The sequence below is a fragment of the Mangifera indica genome, chromosome 14, assembly GCF_011075055.1.
Source record: "Mangifera indica cultivar Alphonso chromosome 14, CATAS_Mindica_2.1, whole genome shotgun sequence".
Taxonomy (NCBI): domain Eukaryota; kingdom Viridiplantae; phylum Streptophyta; class Magnoliopsida; order Sapindales; family Anacardiaceae; genus Mangifera; species Mangifera indica.
This window is the reverse complement of record NC_058150.1, coordinates 3,308,107-3,325,458: the sequence shown is the minus strand read 5'-3', so window position 1 is coordinate 3,325,458 and position 17,352 is coordinate 3,308,107. Positions and strand designations below refer to the sequence as shown.

At 35.5% G+C, this 17,352-nt stretch overlaps 4 protein-coding genes across 5 annotated transcripts; 2 read left to right on the top strand and 2 right to left on the bottom strand.

Annotated features, from left to right (window-relative positions):
* The first annotated feature begins 4,334 nt into the window (after nt 1-4,334).
* LOC123195532 (oleosin 18.2 kDa-like) lies at nt 4,335-5,094 on the top strand. The gene has a single exon (XM_044609297.1). The coding sequence runs from the start codon at nt 4,392-4,394 to the stop codon at nt 4,905-4,907; it is 516 nt and encodes a 171-aa protein (XP_044465232.1). The 5' UTR covers nt 4,335-4,391; the 3' UTR covers nt 4,908-5,094.
* Nucleotides 5,095-5,146: 52 nt separating this feature from the next.
* Nucleotides 5,147-9,247, bottom strand: LOC123195531 (protein ANTHESIS POMOTING FACTOR 1-like; the record flags this gene model as incomplete). The annotated part of the gene is made up of 10 exons (XM_044609295.1): nt 5,147-5,487; nt 6,124-6,173; nt 6,665-6,746; nt 6,922-7,059; nt 7,137-7,253; nt 7,582-7,681; nt 7,895-7,961; nt 8,094-8,203; nt 8,723-8,823; nt 8,960-9,247. Coding segments are annotated over 10 exons (1,230 nt in total), but the record flags the coding sequence as incomplete, so codon positions are not given.
* A 1,179-nt stretch (nt 9,248-10,426) lies between these two features.
* Nucleotides 10,427-11,239, top strand: LOC123196773 (40S ribosomal protein S17-4-like). 2 transcript variants are annotated; one of them, XM_044610892.1, is made up of 2 exons: nt 10,427-10,489; nt 10,584-11,239. In XM_044610892.1, the coding sequence occupies exon 2, from the start codon at nt 10,603-10,605 to the stop codon at nt 11,017-11,019; it is 417 nt and encodes a 138-aa protein (XP_044466827.1). In that variant the 5' UTR covers nt 10,427-10,489; nt 10,584-10,602; the 3' UTR covers nt 11,020-11,239. The 2 variants fall into 2 exon arrangements, with proteins under 2 accessions (XP_044466827.1, XP_044466828.1); XM_044610893.1 differs by having other exon boundaries at nt 10,459-10,489; nt 10,564-11,239.
* A 722-nt stretch (nt 11,240-11,961) lies between these two features.
* LOC123196767 (zinc finger CCCH domain-containing protein 41-like) lies at nt 11,962-17,303 on the bottom strand. The gene is given in 5 exon segments (XM_044610885.1): nt 11,962-12,835; nt 13,545-13,889; nt 14,315-14,508; nt 14,511-15,555; nt 16,417-17,303. Coding segments are annotated over 5 exon segments (2,934 nt in total). The 5' UTR covers nt 17,203-17,303; the 3' UTR covers nt 11,962-12,271.
* Between the last annotated feature and the right edge of the window lie 49 nt (nt 17,304-17,352).

The following is a 17,352-nucleotide window of genomic DNA, read 5'->3' as shown; positions in this document are numbered from 1 at the left end:
CACATCAAACAGGTAAAACCTCAGATTCAGTGAACAGTTAGAATCATTGAACTATATCCTCTTATACATAAAATCTCAATTTTAAGTCTTTGTCCACTTCCATTACAACAAAGTCAGTGTCTTTAACAGTGAAATTGTACAGATGGCTTGTCTTGTAGGAACCACAAAGGAATTGTTATCCCATGTGAAGTGTTTGTTGATCTACAGTAAAATAAATTTGCATTTATCTGCGTATCTTACTTGGATTTTTCACCTTTAATTTGTCTTCCCCCATTATTTATTTTATATTATTCTTTGCTGTTCATCATCGACCATTTGTTCCTCTTTGTACATGTAGTAAGACATTCGGCACTGCTTCATCACATGCACTTCAAATTGAAGCAAAGACCATAAATGATCAATGCTTATTAATTAAAGAGCTAAATTTATAATTGCATGATTTTATTATATAAAGCATGACATTGCAATTTTTCGTAGGCTAAAATTTTCAACCTGTTCGTGTGACATCTTTGATATTGCATTCTTAACGAGCTTTGCATGCACTCACATTATGATTTAAAATTATTAGTTTTATTCTGTTTTGAATTAATCAAAGAGGCAGTGACAGAACCAACGACTCTAAATCATAATGTGGGCATATGTAAGGTTGATTCTCAAGAAGACAGACTATGCTATGTGGGTTGGTCGGAAATTTTAGCCCGACAAATTGCATGAAACAATATTTAACAATTTCCTTTCATAGTAATGCCTGGTTTGTTGGAAGCTTCACATTTGAGCTTGACTTGCAAAACAAGCTCAGGAGATTGCTGGATTATGAAAAATAAATAGAATTAAGTAATCTGGTTTTAATTGGTAAACTGTTTAGTTAAGGAAGTTTGTCACATGAGTTAAAAAATGTGTAAAAACGTTAACAAAATTCAAACAAATTACTTTGAATATTCTCTTTGTGTGGCTAATTTTGCTTGTATTTTCTCATTTTCTCTCCTTCTAACAGTGGAAAAAGAAGTCAAAAAGTAAGAAAATCAACCAAAATAATTCATTATCTTTCACAAGCAAACTCTTTTTTATAGTGGGATTACAAAGAAACAACAAACTCGCCTAAATTTTCTCAATCAAGGCAGTAAAAATATATGTTCTCATTGCAACAAACAATTTGAATACGGTTTTTTTTTTCAACTATATATTCTTTCTTCCAAATTAAGATATGATATGACTGGATGAATCCATTAGTTTTATAATAGATAGAAATGAGAGGTTAACGAAATTGATAGAATATTTGAATTTTTAGTAAGAAATCCTGAGTTTAAATCTCTATTATACTTGTAAAACACTCTAATTAATTACTTAAAAATGGTTTTGTAATAGATATTGCACTAAACACAGATACAAATACTATATCTATGGAAAAAAATTGCTCCTCGACAATAAAAATTGCAAAAGCGTGTTGTGTTGTCGAACTTTCTTTTAACAAAATGCACAAGAGTTTTATTAAAAAAAATCTAGCTATTAGTATTGCGAGTAGCAACTAAACATGTAATCTATGTACATGTTGACTCATAACGTGGATAAAAATTCTTCTCTCTAGAAATTAAAATAACAGAAAAAATGAATCTTAACAGTTTTAACCGTTCTCAGGATCTTCTAGACATACCTCTTTTTGTTTTCTATTTTCACATGATAACTTTCCATCTCTATTTTCTATCATTATAAGATAACGATTATCTCTTATTTTCATTTGATAGTTCAAACAATAGATTGTCTTAAATATCTAGATTTGTTGCATTACTAGGGTTTTTGGGTGTATCAACTGTCTAATCATATGTCATCTCTTTTGCTTGTCCTATAAATATAAGATTGTACATGCAATAGCAAAGGGTTGTCATTTTTTGGTATTTCATATTGTTACTCCCCTATAATACAATCATTTATTATTATTATTATTATTGTATTCCATGCTCTTACTTTGCCAAATTTTCATTAGAACAATTAATTACATAACAATATACGTAGATTTTTTAACTATGAGCCGAACCATTTTAAAAGTTTTTCGGTGTTATTTATTATTTGTGTAAGGTTATATTTTTAATTTTACATATATATTTCGTTAGTGGAATTTTTACTATTAATAGTGTGACATAAGAAGGGATTTGGAAAATAAATAACGAATTGAAGTCTTAATAACTTAGTGGTTATAGTTAGATAGATTAATGACAAGAGATTAAGATTGAAAACGTTTCTCCCCGACAAGCACCTATGTAAAGCCAAAAAGAGAGCATGCGAAGGAAAAATTGTTAACAAAATAGCGAAAGTGAAGGAGCAGGTCATATCTAGAAATCCTTTTCGATTGTAAAAATGGGCCAGACCCAACCGCCCATTAAAGGGGGTCACTGAACTGACCCAAGAGGTCCAAAATCAAAGACAACTTTATTCCAAAAGTTGCAATCTTGACTGACTTGATTGATTGGATGTTTCTCTCCAAAGCTCTGTGGGCCTTACCACATGAATTTTGAATAGAGCCCTATTTTTAAGCACATTTCGGTGAGGATAACTTCAATCAATTGTGGATAACTCGGTCTAAATTATAAAATTCAATTGAATTATTTAAAAATTATAATTTAATTTAAGTTCATAAAATTTTAAAAAATAGTTTTTAGTTTAAATTATAATTTAAACGATTTTTAAATTAATCGTAAACCATATTTTTTTTAAATATATATATAAAATTATATTCGACATAATTTTTTAATAAATAATTAATGTACAATTTATTTTTATTTTTATTTTGTCATTTTCTTTATATATTATATGTTTATATTATATTCTAAAAAATTATAATTCAATTAATTTTATTAAATTATATATATTTAGAAGTAAAAGATTTTAATAGGTTTAAACTGGATTAAATTGTATTTTTTTCAATTTAGTTTGAAAATTTTTTAAACAATTTTTTTAACTTGGGTTTAAAAAGTTCTCAACCATACCAAACCAAACTGTGCATACCCTTTCCTTCAACCATCGCATCTCATGCCTTGCCCCTACTTGGATTAGTTGTTGCCTGTGCTACTCCTCTTGTTTCCTTCTTTTTTTACTTCTATTATAATACGTTATTGAGATTTGAAATATATTTTTCACTTTAGAGTATCTTAGTAGTGTACAAATGCACCTAACCAATGTCAAGATCAAAGACACGAATTTTTGAATATGCAATACAAAATATAAATACTCACCACGAAGTAGTGCTTGAGTAACAAATGAGTAATATTTCAAGCATAAGAGTAAAGTTTCAAAATTTTTTTAACGATATTTTAAAATTAAACTCTTCATTTATCTGATGAACTTCTAAGTCATTCACCCCTTTCAAGATTGCTAAATAATCCTATCAAATTGGAGCCCTTCGTTTTAGACGCCTTCCTCCTTTGGGTCTTCAAGTGTTAAAAGTTGAATTTGCTTCACTTAGTCAAGTTGGGCTGTGTATATAATTGTGATCTAATGAAAATTTACTGGTCCTGAATTTTTTTTCTAAAGAAGCCTCTGCTATCGGGTATTTGACTAAGAATATTAATGGGCATATGTAATTTTGAGTCATACTTTTCGAAAAATAGTTGAACGTATTTCACTATAATTTAGGTTATATACTTTGTACTTTCTTTAAGTTTGAAAATGTTGCTTTGAATAAAATGGCTTAAAGAACAAGATTACATGAAGGTTGAAGAAGAACTTATGAAGATGATAATAGTCCAACATGGGAATGCATTCTTCTTTCAGAAGTTTAATATGATGAAAGTTAAAATTAGTCACTTTGTCCCAAGTCATTTCCTCTACAATATAAAATAGAAAAGCTTTTCATAACGTAAACTTTGAATGAGACTGGAAATGGGAACCAGCAATCCATGCGATGGTGTAATTTCATAAGTTCAATAAAAAAAAAAAATTTATAAATTGCTAAATAAAATTAAATATTTTAGCCCCAAAATCAAGAAGCTATTGGGAGAAGAGAAGTCCAAAATGCCCACTTGTTTTCATGTAGAAAACACAACATAACAATTTTACATAAAAAAATGTGACAGATTATTTTTTCGAATAAGTTGAAAGCTTCATCTTGAAATTCATCAAAAACTTAGCGAGATGCTTTACCAATTAAACTACTTGCGTTTGGAGGGAATATGGCAGCAAACTTCTTTTCTTTAAAGGCCACATCATTTATATTTTTTGTTATATCTCCAATTCCCCCGTTGAAACTTGTTTCTCATGCAAAACGTCTAGTCGCCATGCAAACTTTTACGTGTCACCTTTTGAACCTCTTCACTTCTCTATAAAAACTAACTCCACTTCTCCTCTCTTAAAACCCATCTCTCTCTCTCTCTGCCTCCTTTTAATTATCATCATCATCAATGGCTGAACGTGATCGTGACCTTTCACATCCACACCAGCTTCAGGTGCACTCACAGCACCGTTATGATCATTATGGAGCCGGTGTCAAGTCACTCTTGCCGAGACGCGGGCCTTCTACGAGCCAAGTACTTGCAGTGGTCACACTCCTGCCCGTCGGTGGCACCTTGCTTGCACTGGCTGGTTTGACCCTGGCCGGTTCTATAATCGGGCTTGTGGTCACCACGCCGCTGTTCATAATATTCAGCCCAGTTATCGTCCCAGCAGCTATTGCAATCGGGCTTGCAGTGGCGGGCTTTTTCACTTCCGGGGCTTTCGGGTTGATGGGCCTGACTTCATTCTCGTGGATCTTGAACAGCCTCCGGCAGTGCATTGGTTCAGTGCCGGAGATGGCGGACCAGGCAAAGCTACGCATGGCAGACATGGCAGAGTATGTGGGCCAGAGGACCAAAGAAGTTGGCCAAGAGATCCAGAGCAAGGCCCATGAAGCAGGGAAAACTGGGACAGGGAGGACATGAGCTCGAGCTTGAGGAAATAGAAATGGAAAGGAATAATAAATGTGTGGTTTTTAATGTAATGTAATTAGATTTTCTAAGGTGTAAGTTTGCGCATGTAGTTGTTGTTTTTCTATCAATGTAGGCATTTGGTGTTGTGTAATGTGGATTTCATTTGTTTAATTTAATTTAAATGTGTTATGCTCTGTGACTCCTGTTTTTCTTTCTTTAAGATTCCGACTTTCTTCAGCTTAGAAATAATATGGATGAAACTAAAAATGAAATGCAAATAGAAAACGAGTATACAGTCCTCTCACTCAAACTGTATTTGGCATTCTTCTTTCTCAACAACAACCAAAGATGAACCAGAGAAATGCTTACTAGATTTATGGGAGGACCTTACATAAAAACAATAGAGAAGAGAGAGCTAAGACAAAGAAGGGGTCGAATGAGAAATTTGTTGAGATTGAGGTTCCCCAGAAGCGGGATCATGGGCGTTGGGTATCCAAAATGAGAGAACAGAAGAGGCAGCAACAAACATCACCCGACGGGGAGCCCATTTCAAGCATGAAGATACTCCTGTGTGGGCATTCCAACATGCCACCTAACCACAAATCAAAACACAGAGTGAAATACTGGTGAGTAATATTACATATATTAATATTATATATATATAAATAAATCATAATAAACAAATCATTTAATAACATGCTACTACGTCATACTACATATATAATCATATAGAAAACATTGGTTGGAGGCCAAAAATAAATGAAAGTAATGTTGTTATTACTACATCATGAATCTTTCTTCAAGGTTGTCATACTTGCCAGTTTACCATTTTCTATGTTACGTTACCAATTTCTTGTTTCAATTTAGGAACTGACTTCCAAAGATATAAATGATTGGGTTTAGCAGGACCAACCAGTGTGCTTGGGTCGACTGTTGAACAGTCCTCAATAAAAGTGAATGTATTTATTATTTTCCAACTATCAAGACACAAGCAGCTAAAAGCCTTAACTATGATTTACATGAGCTTCAAAATTTCCCCCGTTTTTAAGGAAGAACAGAAAAGAAGTCAAGGATGTGGTCCAGCATAGCCATGGTCTAGTTATAAACGCATGATACTAACTTACAAATCATCTAAGGATTTTAACTTTGAATGCACTCCAAAAAAGTAACATTCAAACTTTTTAAAATACCCAACCCAAAAAAGAGCAAAACAAAAAAGTACTGGTACCTCGTTTCTTGAGTTGATATCCCAGGCATGAATTGTTCCATCTCCTGATCCTTTCAAAAACAACAGGACAAAACTTAGTTTATCATAACCCAAATGGAAGACAGGAAAATTTAAGCAAATTGCATCCCAATTGAAAAGCTAATCACTGAACAAAAACAATCAATCATTAGATACAAAAAATCAAATCACCACAAAATGGATGTTCATGTGGAAAGAGTCATTTCTATTAGATCCAAGTGCAAGACAGTAAAATCGATGTTCTATGGAGATCTACATGACTGATTGAATTGGCAAGATTGTTTCAACTACAAAGAACTGTGTAAGACTTTGAGGTTCTTAAATATACCAAGGTGGAATAATACGCTTCTTAATTATGAATTTCCCAGTTTTGTAAGCGGTATAAAACTGGCACGAAGTTTCAATGCTAGAACTAATTCTAGAACTCAATAGAAATGACCAACTAAGAAAAATAGATATGGTAATATACTAGAGGATGCATTTTACTTTTCAAATAGAGAACTTATTAAATACTGGATGATACCTGAGACCACATACTGCCCATCTGGGGAAAAAGTTGCTTCAATAGTTTCATTTGGAGATGGCTCCAAATTGACAGCAAACCGCTGCACATAGGAAAGTCTCACTACTGGTTACTTAAAGCCACACACACACACACACACACACACACATCTTAAGGTAAAAAGAAAAACAGAATATTCAGAGTATTGCTCTTACATTGCAGTGGAAAGGTTAAAACTATTACCCATGAGAACCCTAAAACAAAACAGACAATCTAACCTTCTCTCCTCCATATGCATCAAGAACATAAACATTGTTATTTGTTGTTGTCAAGAGCATTGATTTGCCATCGTTGCTGAATTTGATATCACAAACCTCTGCTCTATCACCACCAACTAAAAAGGTGTCAAAGGGGCCCTGCAATTGAAAAAGTGCATAAAATCTATGACATCATAAATTGCCAGAACACAAGCTGATGTTTTAAAGATAAGTACCTTGTCATAAGATCGTGAATCAAATAATTTTATTGCACCACCTTCCATTGCCACTGCAAAGACCAAACCCTGTTGATCATATGCAACTGTCGGTCTACCACGTAGATGTAAAATTCCCTGAAAACTATGTCAGTAAGCATAAATCACCATTGTGTATATTTTAAAGTAAGAACATAATTATAAAGTGCCAATCCTAATACAAGCCAGTATTACTGGACATTGACCAACAAAAAATGATTATATATATACTAGCAACCTTGATCCACAAATTTTACAACAGAATCTTACAGTAAAATTTCAGGCTACTTTGCTTCTTTAGTATAGTGAATGGGGGAGAACACTAGTGTCCAGTAATTCAGGATTGATTAAATTATTTGTAATGCATTGTTGATTTTCTTTGGAAGCTTATAACGTCCATAAAATTCATGAGAAATAAGAAACAAACCTGGCAAGCATTTACACGAAGATCCCACATTCTGACACTGTGGTCAAGAGAACCAGACATGAAGCAATCATTTACTGGAGACATGCAGAGGGAAACAACCCTACAACATCAACTAAGAGTTTAATAATCACAATCATAATGTCGCAAAATAAACATAAAAAAGAAAAGAAGAATCTATTTTTTTTCTCTTTTGTATAAGCATACAGAAAACCTTTTCTGGAACTATGTGTGACAACTGAACTTATATTCAAAATCAGAGGCAATTGCTTTATCTACATATTAGTAAAACACCAAAAATTCACATTATTCAAACCTCTCTTTATGGCCTTTAAAGTAGCGGAGAATTCGATTATCATACATTGACAGATACCGCAAAGATTCTGGCAAGAAAAGAGAATACACATATTACCAGCCTACCTTTAAATCACAAAAATCAGACATCCCTTTTACTTTCCAGGGTTAATTTATTTATTAATTGCTCTTCTACAAGAAATTTACACTGAGAAACTCACCTCCAGTAGAATCCAAATTAGATTTTGTTGAGCAAATAACAGAGCTTGGATGATGAGTAAAGCAAATACGATCGGTGCCATGTTTCTTATGATATGTGGTTTTGAGCAACCTGAAGTTTATAACACAAAAATGATTAAAACCTCAAAACATATAATTAGTGTCTGTGTACACACACACACATATCACATACTGCATTTATAAACTTTTATTCTATTTTAACTTCAATAATCTCAAACATTTTCTCTGAGTTCTCTAAGTTGAAAACTGGGGATTTCCAGGCTTATATCATCCTTGAAAATAATGAGATCCGAACATTGTACTGTCAAATATTTTGAAAATAACCTCATTTATGAAAAAAAAAAAATTAAAGAACCTCGAATGATAAGGTTGATTTCATCCTTTAAATGAAATTTATTAAAAGAAAAGTTAAACTCATATCTAAGATACTCGAAGTTTACCATAGTATTAACACCTGTAAAATTGAAAACAATATACTGAAATTGGATTATCATTAAAACCTTGGTAACAGCACCACTTTTCAATCAGCAGAGGATAGTGATTAGAGGCAATAATGTGTCGCAAATTAAGGCGATAAATTAGCTGAAGAAAGCATATCTGAATGACTCACTTAGCATTAACGATGTCGTACAGACGGACCGACTCATCCTCACTAGCCGTGACCAATAAATCGTCTTTCCGATGAAAGTCAAGTGAATTTATCTTCCCGCCCTGAAATTGTAATTTATTTAAGAAAAAAAATAATCATTAAGAATATGTAATAGCGAAACCTAAACTGGTTCTTTTTATACTTAATTTGTCAGGTGAAAAGAAATTATGAACATGAAATGAAGAAAACAAGATTTACAAAGTCTGAAAAAACAGCGCCCACGGCCATGCTGCGCACAATTTTGTCGTCGAGTTCAGTGAGCACCGTATTCACCATTGATAGATTCTGATAAGAGAAAAACGAGCAGCGAGAACTGCGATAACCGTTGGTGGAGTCAGTAGCGATATCACAATTACAAAGCACAGTTGAAGGAGAGCAACGCCGGCGGAAACAAAAGAACGCCGATTCCAGACTCTTCACTCTGTTTTGTAGAAAGAACGTTTTGGTAATAAAGTAGGCCAAAGGACTGTTTCCCACCCAAGATATGCGTTTTTTGCAATTTCCTACCCATTAACTTTGAAAAACCCATTTACCTACCCATGGGTTATTAAAAAAAACGTTAGATTGACAGATTTAAAGGCAAAATCATCATTTTATCTATAATATTAAAAAGAAACTTAAATGTAATCCCCCAAACCCTAAAAACTAACACTTTCCCCACAACCCAAGTTTTTAAAAACTACATTTTCCCCCTAAGGTTTCCAAACTTTCAATTGAATTTTTCGACAACGACCGACGATCTCTAGGTGACATCTCTTCCTCTCCGGCGTATCCTCTTTTCGACCGTGTGTTGTCCGACAATCCTAGGCGTTGTGTCGTCTTCGTCGAGACGTTCGTTCAGAGACGAAGACGACGTCTTCATTAACAACGAAGACTCTTCTTCGACGAAGAGTCTTCATCGTCGACAAAGACGTCATCTTCGTCAGAGACAAAGACGATTCATCTTCGCTCGAAGAAGATAAATCGTCTTCGCTCGACGAAGACAAATCGTCTTTGCTCGACGAAGACAAATCGTCTTCCTCGACGACGACGTCTAGGAGCATCGGACGAAGCACAGTCGAAAAGAGGGGTTGTCGAAGAGGGAGAGTAGGTGCTTGGAGATCGCCGGTGGTCACCAGAAAATTTGGATCTGAAGTTTGGAAACCCTAGGGGGAAAATACAGTTTTTAAAAACTTAGGTTGGGGGGAAAATGTTAGTTTTTAGGGTTTGAGAAGAAAAAATGATATGACAAGTTTAACAGTCCATGAGTGGATAAATGATATTTTCAAAGTTAATGGGAGAATTTTGAGAATTCAACATAGTTTGGGTGGGAAATAGTCTTTTGGCCAATAAAGTAAGTGTATTTAAAATAAAACAATAAAAATTTTAATTATTACATAATTACCTTTAAAAAATTACAAACATTTCCTAAAAATTAAAAAATATATATATATTATTATGATTTTCGTAAAATTATGTACTTAGAGGTTAAAGTAAACTAGGTTTCGTATTTATAAATTATAATCCTACTTGATTAAGGATCCAATTAAGATTATTTCTACAAATAATTATTTTTCTTTATTTCTTTTTTATTCAAGTCCTACTATTATTAAGATAATTATCTTAAAGAATCCTAATCCTACAGGGAATCCTAGACTTGCATCATATAAAAGTGCTTCTGGTAATTCAGTGTTATTCACTCAAAATTCATTACAATTTTAGGAGTTTTCTCTCTATTTTGTGGCTTCGGTAAGTAATAAATTACGACATTGTTTATCAAAACTAGTTTACAAACTGTAGCTTCCTGATTTCTTTCCTTATAGCACCTTCTTACTGTTTGCAGGAGCAGCGAAATCTTGGAGATGGGTCGTGTTCGAACCAAGACTGTGAAGAAGTCCTCTCGCCAGGTGGTTGAGAGGTATTACTCTGAGATGACGCTGGACTTCCACACCAACAAGAAGATGTTGGAGGAGGTTGCCATCATCCCTTCAAAAAGGCTTCGTAACAAGATTGCTGGGTTCTCCACCCATCTGATTAAGAGGATTCAGGAAGGTCCAGTTCGTGGCATCTCATTGAAACTCCAAGAAGAGGAGCGTGAACGCAGAATGGACTTTGTCCCTGAGGAGTCAGCCATTAAGACCGACGAAATCAAGGTTGACAAGGAAACCGTAGAGATGCTTTCTGCTCTTGGCTTGTCAGACATGTCTGGGCTTGTTGAAGTTGAGCCACAAGCTATGATTCCTCCTCGGGCTGCTGGAGGACCTGGTAGAAGATTCTAAGATAATTGAAAGTTCTGTGGATCATTCAAGAATGAGAAGCTTAGATGTTTGTTCAATTGGCACTTATGTTTGTTATGGATGACTTCATGACTAGTTTTGTTCATGGTTTTAACTTTTAAGATGAAAATTCTGCTGAAGTTATGTCTTTCGCTTATGTTGTATCGTGTATCGTGTGGAATAATAACAATGATCAAGGCTTTTTCGCCTTTTTTCTAAATAATCCTATTTCTTGGTTTAAGTAAAAATGTAATTTTGTTTTGTTGGTTATTGCTGATTGGCTATTGTAGAGATGGTAGGTTGGCATGCCTTTGTTTTTAGGATTCAACCAGATTTGTTCAATTGACTTTTATACAAGGTTCAAATATTGGGCTCAGGCTCTACTCTTATGAAATCTTGTTCATTGGGCTTGGGCAAAATCAATGGCTTTTTTGGTTCTTTTAACTAGAAAACTTCGTCCAATTTTGCCAAATTTTTCATATAAGAAAGAGATCATATCCATTTATGAGAGAGTTCTTTCGTTTCACTACTCAAATTAACACCTGAAATCAAAATCAATGGGCTTTCATAGGACCCATAAAATGTATTTTGTGAAAAATCGTAGAAACGACTTCATCAATTGGTTTTGATGGAAATCTTCGATTTCCATAGGATCCATCAATTTCTACATAATCCATGTATTTCGTAAAAAAGTCATAGGAATAGGATAAGAACACAAAGGCTTGGGAGAACTGCTCCCTGCTAACGAAGACAAAGACATGAGAATGGTGAAAGTAATGTCAAAATTCGGAATAACATTCAGATGTTTACTGATTTGCCTTTCTTCAGATGCTGTAACAAAGAAATAACATTTTGCGGAAATTATACACACAACTTTAATATATGTTTAATTGTACCATACCTAACGTTATGAAAGATGGAACACATGTAATGCAGACTAAGAAATTGTCACAAAATTTTCTGGATAAATTGGATGTGGAATAAGATCCTTCAAAATGTCCATTAATTTTAACAATAATTCTCAACTTATCCTTTACTCGTACACATCTAAGATGAAAGACAACATAAATTTGCCACTCATCTAACTGTTACCATGGCGGCAGTCAAAAAATCCGAAAATTTCATTTTTATACATCCCATCATCAATAAGAAAGACAAAAAAATCATATTAGAAAATTGAAAAGTCTCCTGAAAATTAGAATTTGACAAATTTAACATTTTACCTCACTGTACAAACCCAGCAATCAGTCCTTCCTCAACAAACATTGTCCTTCGGAGACTCTTCCTCTCCAGACATTGTGGTTGGACCCGGCTGGAAAACTCCTTCCAATTCTGCATGCTCGACACTACTTCTCTCTGAATTTTCAGATTCCACATTCCCTGCTGTAGCACCTTCCTGGGAAACAATGCACTCTAAATTATCATCCTCCTGAGCATCTGCATCTGAAGATCCCTTATGAGCAGATGACAAATTTTCTGTGTCTGCAGTACCTTCCTGGGATGTGTTGCAAGCTGATTTTTCTTTTTTCTGAGCATCATCATCTGAAGATCCCTTAAGAGCAGGTGATGAATTTTCTCTATTACTGAGGTCATGGCCAAAGCTATTAGACATCAACCACATTAACTGCAGATTGTGGCCTTGCCAACATTTTCCATTTTGAAATGCCCTCTCAGCTGATCGGCGTGTTGTAAATGCTATAAGAGCTGAGAAATTTTTCTCTGTATCTAACCCATTAGCACCATCTTGGAATTTACCATCTTCCAACTCAACAGCAGAAAGATCACCATACGATGAAAAATGCTCCTTCAAGACAGCAACCTGGTAGGGAAATAAGACTTCAATTTACATTTTGATTGAGTGTGCATACATACAGCATGTAAAAACCAATCCTAGGAGTAACACTATGTAAATGCATTTATAAAAAAGAAAGACCACATTAGTGCATAGATATCATATTTTAACAGAAAACTGATCATTTACAGCTATTATGCATGATAGAAGTATAGCTTACAGGTTGATAAGAATTAGAAGGTCTCCCAAGTCCCAATCCCTAAAAGCCTCTGCCTAATTCCTTGTATTATTGCTTGAGCAATCAAAATTACCAGGCACTCAAACCAAAATTCTTTCATAAGCTTTTTCACAACTCATAATTATAAGCTTTTACCTATATTAATGATTGGTATCAATTCATACAGATGCAGATATGCAAGCATAGCAATTAAACTCAATCCTTTGATTTAGTTCTTCTACACCCTTTTTGTTAATTTTCTTTATGGTTGGATTCCTCTGTATAAAGCATAAAGAATCTCCCATGCATTCTGAGAGCCTGAAAACCTTTTGCCATGCTTCACCTCGTGTAATGACTGAGAAACACACTGCCTCACAGCAAGGAGTTCATGATTCAACATCTACAAAAATACCAACCAAAAACTAGCCCCTACTCATGGCACGGTGATGAAATGCACCATATACATAGCACATGCTCTACAGGGAGGAGGAGGGGGGAGAGAGAGAAAGAGAGACTTACATCTACCAAACCTGCTGGTAAAGGTGGAACAATTCTAAAAGTGGTAGGTCGATTGTCCAATTTGTATCTATTCATAAAAAATGGAGGCCCTACAGGTGCTAATGGACGAATGTGCTGCTTGAAGCTTGCAGATTCATGCAATACCATGGCTGTGCTTGATTTGGGACTATGGGATACAACAGTGTCCACTATTTTGTTCTTCTCTGCCATCATTTCAGCATGTGGTGATGCCACTCCACCAGGATCAGAGGACCTTCCTAAACCTTTTGCAAGATCAGCTGCTACTCCTACTTTAGGTCTCTTAGCAGCTTGCTCCATCCCCAACTCACACTTGACTCCTCCAGACTGCAAAACAAACAAAAAACAACCATTGTAAAGAAATGATTACTTCATCACATTCCGAAATTGGATAAACAGAACAAAGTTATTTGTGTACGTGATCTCCAAAAAGTACACTTCTCAATACCATGACAAATAAAAAAATAGATCGAACCAATGAGTGACACAGTTGTAGTAACAAAATGCAGTAAGTTTCATATTGAATATGCACATTTTGGTTCAGTAAATCCATGACCCAGAATCTTGCCATTCTGGGGGTTTAGAAAGCAAGCAAATATAAGTACACTGACATTTTAACTACTGTTAAAGTGAACAGAAAAAGGAATTTCCCAACATGACAGCCAAGAAATTACAGGCATCATAAAAAATTTTAAATCATTTAGAAATACAAATATAAGTCATAATATGAAGGTAAGGAAATTAGGTGTTACTTGTTTCTCTAGTTTGTCCAGTTTACGTCGGAAGTCATTCCGCTTTTGGTCCAGCAATTCTTGTTTCTTTCGAAGTTCCTCCTTCAACTGCTCCAGACCATCCAACTTCTTTTGCAGAGGAGGAGGAACTTTGGGACTATTTGCAATGACAGGTAAAGGCTGATCAGAGGCAGGTAGAGAAACATCAGAAGCAGGGCAGTACTACCCATCACAGGAGCAGATTGAAAATTATTATCCTTTACTTTGTTAGCAACAGACAGATGGGGTGGGACTGAAGCCGGTGTCACACCACGAGGAGTCACAGATGTGCTAATGCCACTGCCTATACCATCATCTGGTATGCTATCACGATTAGCCCACCAGAGCTTGATAAAGCGGTTACCCATAACAGCATCAGGTGCCTTTAGAGCAGCCTCTGCCTCTTCTCTTTTGGAAAATTGTATAAAAGCCCGCTCACTATTTAACGGGATATAAATGTCAACAACCTCTCCAAACTTGCGGAAATGTGAAAAAAGTGACTCTCTTCTATTGTCTTTCTGGGGAATCCCATTGACAAATACGGTACGCAATGCCTTTTGTGATGGTTTCCGGACATTATGAATAGCATCAATCTGTGTCTTGGCAGATGCATCCACAGTTTTTGAGTCAGTATTCTCATCAATACTCCGCTTTCCTCTGCGGAAAGCACCATGAAGGCTGGATAATGCATCTTTACCTTCCTTGGTCTCACTCTCAATATAATCTGAGGAACTTAATGTTGCATCAGTTTTCTCTTTCACATTTGATCTATTTTTAACACCAATTCTACCCCAAACAGATGGACTTGTGCTATGTGAACCACCAGTAGACCCAGTAATTCTCATTGGGCCTTCATTATCAACACCATCACCAAACCTGACAAGATGATGATCAGAAGAATCTTCATTTAACAAAGGTTCACTTTCATCATTAGATGGCTGTAGCCCTGTGAGTGTAGATGATGTTTCAAGACCATTATTATTCCACAGGGGTTGATCTGGATCATACAAATCAGCTCCATCTGCAGTAGCAGAATCTGAAAATGCACCATTTAAGCCCAAACCATCATCAGTCATTCCAGGCTTGTTACCTTTACTATGAGTTCCTTTGCTACCCATCAATGTAGTTGGAGCACCAACTGAAGGTAGAGGCCCTGGTCCAGCAGGTGTTGCCAATAGTGGTGCACTTGGAAGCGGGACAGTGAGATTAAACTGTGAAAGGCTCTGTAAATCAAAATGCAATAAATTAGACAAATGAATACACAACCAAGCAAAATTGAATAACTATCACAGCCAGGAGAAATTCCAGCACACAATTTAATGGACAAAACAGTAAATATAATGTATATTCATTAATTATAGAGGAGATGATCAGACAAATTACACACACACACGCATATATGTATGTATGTATATATATATGAATCTCCCATGGAACATTTCACCAGTAACTACAGATAATCAAGCAAATGGCTAGGAGATCGGAATAATCTAGTATAGAAGTCTCCATCGATTCTGCAGATCTGATGTTAATCAAGTAACAAACTTGACCCATAAGCACCAAGCTAGAGGGCTTGCCTATCTTCCAAGGGCTTCTCCTCCAAATTAAGTATTCAAAAACTATTGGTCATTGAAGAAATAGAGAAGAACCCAGTTAAGTGGAACCAACATATCCAATGTAAGATAAGTCATACTGTTATTATTTGGAAATGAACTGCACTTTTGATGTACTAATAATCACTCTTACCAACCATTTAGCAGGTGTTGAACAAAAAATTGCAAGGAACAGAATCATCATGAGCAACTTGATACAATCTACACATTAAACAACACGAAAGCCAGATTGGAGAAATAATAAACCCAATTCTACAAATACATCTGCTTTCCCTGAAAAATATACTGCTCTGACGGAGAAGCACTGCTAAAACACTTTTCTTCTTTCCATGTACCCAAATTTTGACTAAGCAGGACTTTTTTTAGAAAATTAAAAAAAAGGAAATTAACCCAAAAAATTATCCGAGTATCATGCAATGTCAAAACGTCAATGGTCCCTAGAAACAAGAAGAAAATTTACTTGACACATACCTGAACATCTTCAACAACAATACGATTGACACCATGCTCCATTGGGCATATGTCTCCCCTCAGACAAAATCCACGCTCCTCAAAGTCTCTACACCTTTGACGAGTAATGCCCATATTCAAAGAAGAACTCAAAGGTGGTCTAAGTGTCCCTTGCAAACCAATGGAATGGAGTGTATCTAAGCCCCCATTTGGTAAACCTGGAATCAATCCATATGCACTCCATGATGCACTTTGTGCATTCGAAACATTAGGCAAGCCCCTTCCTGCAAAGAGACTAGGTGCAACCAGCGCTGGCTGAACCATTTGGGAAGCAATATCGACAGAGCTGAACCTAGAATCTCGTTGGTTCCAGAGACCAGAATCCCTCCCTCTTCCCCTTCCAGTCCCAGGGTCTCCATAATATGTTTGGTTTACCCTCATTCTTTGATTTAAATCCAAAGGTGCTCGGGATAGCGGAGCTAAGCCAGGGCGTTTTCTTTCAAACTTTGCTGTAAGATCTTTCTCTAAAGAAGTCATGTTATAATTTTTCCAGGATTCACTAGCTTGAGATTCATTTGCCCTGAAAGGATGCCCATTTTCAAAAAATTTGTTGCGCTTTCTATATGGCCTTGTATAAGCTTGTTCCATAGAATCTCTCTCCAAGGATTGAGACCGTGCCTCCCGCCTACGATGCTTATGGTTGCGATCACCATCATCCTCATCACTAAGTTCCTTCTCTTCAGGATCACTAACACAATCAGGGGGAGAAAGATTTGCTTGCTTAGGAGATGAAACTCTTAGCTCCATTTAATCCTCTAGCTATGAAAAGGCTGTTTTATTGCATCAAAAGTTCAAAACTCTGACCAGACAGACCAACAAAATGACTTTGATTGCCATGAAAAGTTCAGCAATTGAGGAAGCCTAGAAACAGTAAAAACAAGTCAGGATAAACAGCAT

What these genes read in the sequence shown, in the direction of transcription:
- LOC123195532 (XM_044609297.1), top strand. Translation starts at nt 4,392, where the DNA reads ATGGCTGAACGTGATCGTGACCTTTCACATCCACACCAGCTTCAGGTG.
- LOC123196773 (XM_044610892.1), top strand. Translation starts at nt 10,603, where the DNA reads ATGGGTCGTGTTCGAACCAAGACTGTGAAGAAGTCCTCTCGCCAGGTG.